The following is a 3,031-nucleotide window of genomic DNA, read 5'->3' as shown; positions in this document are numbered from 1 at the left end:
TCTTCATCATCTTCTCCAAGCTACTACAATGGCAGACTCGTCATCAGTTCATGATACTTCAGTTCGTCAACCTCTTCTCACCATCAAACCCCAATAGAACCTGATCATCGATCTCACCCCATTTATCTATGAGCCCTACATGCTGTATGTAGTTGAATGTCTAAAATACTCACCGCTCGTCGACGCACTGACTGAAGTAGAAGTTGTTCCCATGTCGTGCTTGTCTCTTGTCTACTCTACTGCCTGCTACGACAAGCTTAATGAACGGATTCACTTTGAACTCCACGATGAGAAGACCTCCGTTTCTAAGCATCGATTATGTGCCCTAATTTGTCTTTCTCAAGATCCATCTCTGGTAAACCCTGACTCCACTACAACTGGTTCATTGTTTTCTATGTTCTATTAGATGGGGTATACCGAAACCCTAACCACCATTACAAAGTTCAAGAAGTCCTGCCTTCCTCCTCAATGGAATGGCCTTTTTACGTTGTTGTTCAAGGGACTTTCTGAGCGAAGCGCTGGCTCCGATGGTGCAATCAAGTCCTTCATGACAGTGTTGTATGGGCTGTACAATGGGATTGACCTAGATTATGGGTCTATTATCTGGCAACAGTTGGTTCAAAGCTTGGTCTCTTCATCCAGGAATTTTGAGATCTCATGTGGGTATTTCTGGTCTCTCATCACCAACTAGGAAATGGACCACCTTCGTGTTCCGATAATGGCGGATTCTTTGCTCTCATCCATTGCTACCTTTCATACGACAAAAATCATCGTCACTGATCCAACGAAGTTTTCGTTTACTGGACCCATTCTTGAAGCAATGCTCGGTTGTATCTCTGCGTCAAGTAACGTTCTCCAACGGTACATGAAGCGTCCGTCAGTTGGCCCAAGAGAGCTTACGCCAGCTATGATTCGCTCCATTGAAGAGGCTGACAAGCCAGCCAAGAGGGGTAAGAAGCCTGAAACACAGAAGGAAGGTCCGGTCATTAAACCAACTAAGGGGTAAACCCCCAAGAAGCAAAAGTATGATAAGGCTGCCACTTCTCAGGCTCAACCGAAAAAGCAGAAGAAGCCCGCTAGGAGACTTATTCTTCAATCCTCCAGTGATTCGGGTTCAAAATATGTCCCTCCTAAGCACAAGAACGATCCATCTTTAGAATCTGAGAGAGAAAGCTCTGATGAAGAGGCTTCGGGCCGAGGTGATACTCCGCCTCGCTCCCCTACCCCAGAAATTCTAGTTCGCTCTAATCCTCCTTCACCTCCACCTGTAACCATCCCATTCTCCATCCCTCCTATCTCTCCCATTACCACCTCTCAAACTTTCACTATAATTCCTATCTCCACTCCCATTTTCACAGATACCACTACTACGACTACTACCACAAAACCTCACTTTACTGTTCCCAATCCACCTGTAACCGAACCACCTGTCACAACCGAACCTCCACCTACTTCAAAACCATTATCTCCCACACAATCTACTGAAACAACCCCTATTCTAGGAGGTGAGGACTCTAAATTTGATTCCATGTATTTCAGTCCTTACCGAGTGCAGAGTGATGATGATGACGATGAGCCTGTTACAAAGCGTCATCTCAAGGCAGTAAACGAAAAGCTTGATCAACTGCTTTCATCCTCTTCCTCTGGTGCTTATTCCGAAGCTGCATTGAAGGCCTTGTTCTCCTCTGTCGACACTGAACACAGTGCCACTTTATCTGCTGCAGCCAAAGTAATCGAAGCCTCTACTTCCCAATGTCAACAAGCCTCTCTTGCTGTTGATGCCTCTACTAAGGAGTGCAAGGAGGCGACCGCAAAAGTCGATAAACTAGTCTCCAAAGCTCACTTGCTTTTAGATTCCTTGCAGGCTGCTGCTGCCAAAAACGCTCAAACTGTCAATGCTTCAGTAGAGAATCTTCAAAGGTCTCTTCAATCTTAACGCTCAAATCTTGAAGCGGCACGCCAAGCCATTGAAGAAGCCAACGAAACTCTCCATGCTAATGTCAATGAACGCTTAACTCAACTGGAGGCGGAGTTAGCCGTGGAGAATCGTATTATGGATGAGTTGGACAGACGTACTGCACAACTTAAATTGCAAACCCACAAGCTACGTACTGCTAATGCAGAGATTAATGACCTCAAGTTAGAAAGGGAAGTCATTAGGAGTTCTACTGCAGATGTTCACTCCATCCTCCTATATCTTATTGAGGCTCACGATCCGATCATCACTATAACTGTCAGGCGTCATCTGGCAGACAAGCTCAGACCGGCATTGGACATTCTTAGCCGTATCGGGGGTGTTCCGGTGACCGGGGTCCAACCAAAACAAAGGGGAGAGAAAGTTACAACTCAAACTCCTCAACCTCCTCCTTCTGGATCAAAACCATCTACTGAACCGAAGGGTAATGAAGCTTCGGTCAGTAACAAAGACAAAAAGAAGAAGAAAATCGGTGAGGACGACACAGACAATGAAGATGATGTCTATGTTGAGAATCCCAAGAAACCCTTCCAGAAGGTTAAGACTTCTGAAAAAGAAATGGAAGAAAACATCAAGAAACAGCAAGCTGAGCTAGAGCTAAAGCGAAAGGAGTGGGAGCTCCTAGAGAAGAAAAAGTCCATGTTTCCTGTGTGGACAATAGACTCGCTTCAAATATGTGCAATTGATGAGCCAAGCATTCTCTGGCTTGAGCCAATAATTTCCTTTGTCCTTGACAACTCCAAGGATGCACAATTCGATATGCCAATCACTCGAAAGGCATTTATCTTCCACTGCTTCAACTCGACTGCTGCTATTCCATCCCCAGACCCGAAGGTAGACAGGGATCTTCTGGAGTTTTACTTGGAGTTTGCTCAACCCCAATATTTGACTTGGAGCTCAAATAAAATTACCACTGTCAAGGTTATGAAGCCATATTCAGCAGGGAAATTTATTAATGCCAAATTCAGGGTGACTCGAGGAACCGAAGGCTCAGTCTACCGCTTTACCCTCGCTGATCTACCAAACCTTAATCCCCATGACTGGATACTCCTCAAT

General features: G+C 45.3%; 1 protein-coding gene across 1 annotated transcript; it reads left to right on the top strand.

Annotated features, from left to right (window-relative positions):
- Window positions 1-718: 718 nt before the first annotated feature.
- LOC128126895 (gibberellin-regulated protein 14-like) lies at window positions 719-1,936 on the top strand. Its single transcript, XM_052765059.1, has 2 exons — window positions 719-982; window positions 1,049-1,936. Exons 1-2 carry the CDS (start codon window positions 719-721, stop codon window positions 1,934-1,936), a joined length of 1,152 nt encoding a protein of 383 aa, XP_052621019.1.
- The last annotated feature ends 1,095 nt before the right edge of the window (window positions 1,937-3,031 follow it).

The sequence above is a fragment of the Lactuca sativa genome, chromosome 6 (assembly GCF_002870075.4).
Source record: "Lactuca sativa cultivar Salinas chromosome 6, Lsat_Salinas_v11, whole genome shotgun sequence".
In the NCBI taxonomy this organism is placed as follows: domain Eukaryota; kingdom Viridiplantae; phylum Streptophyta; class Magnoliopsida; order Asterales; family Asteraceae; genus Lactuca; species Lactuca sativa.
This window is presented reverse-complemented; position numbering and strand designations above follow the sequence as displayed.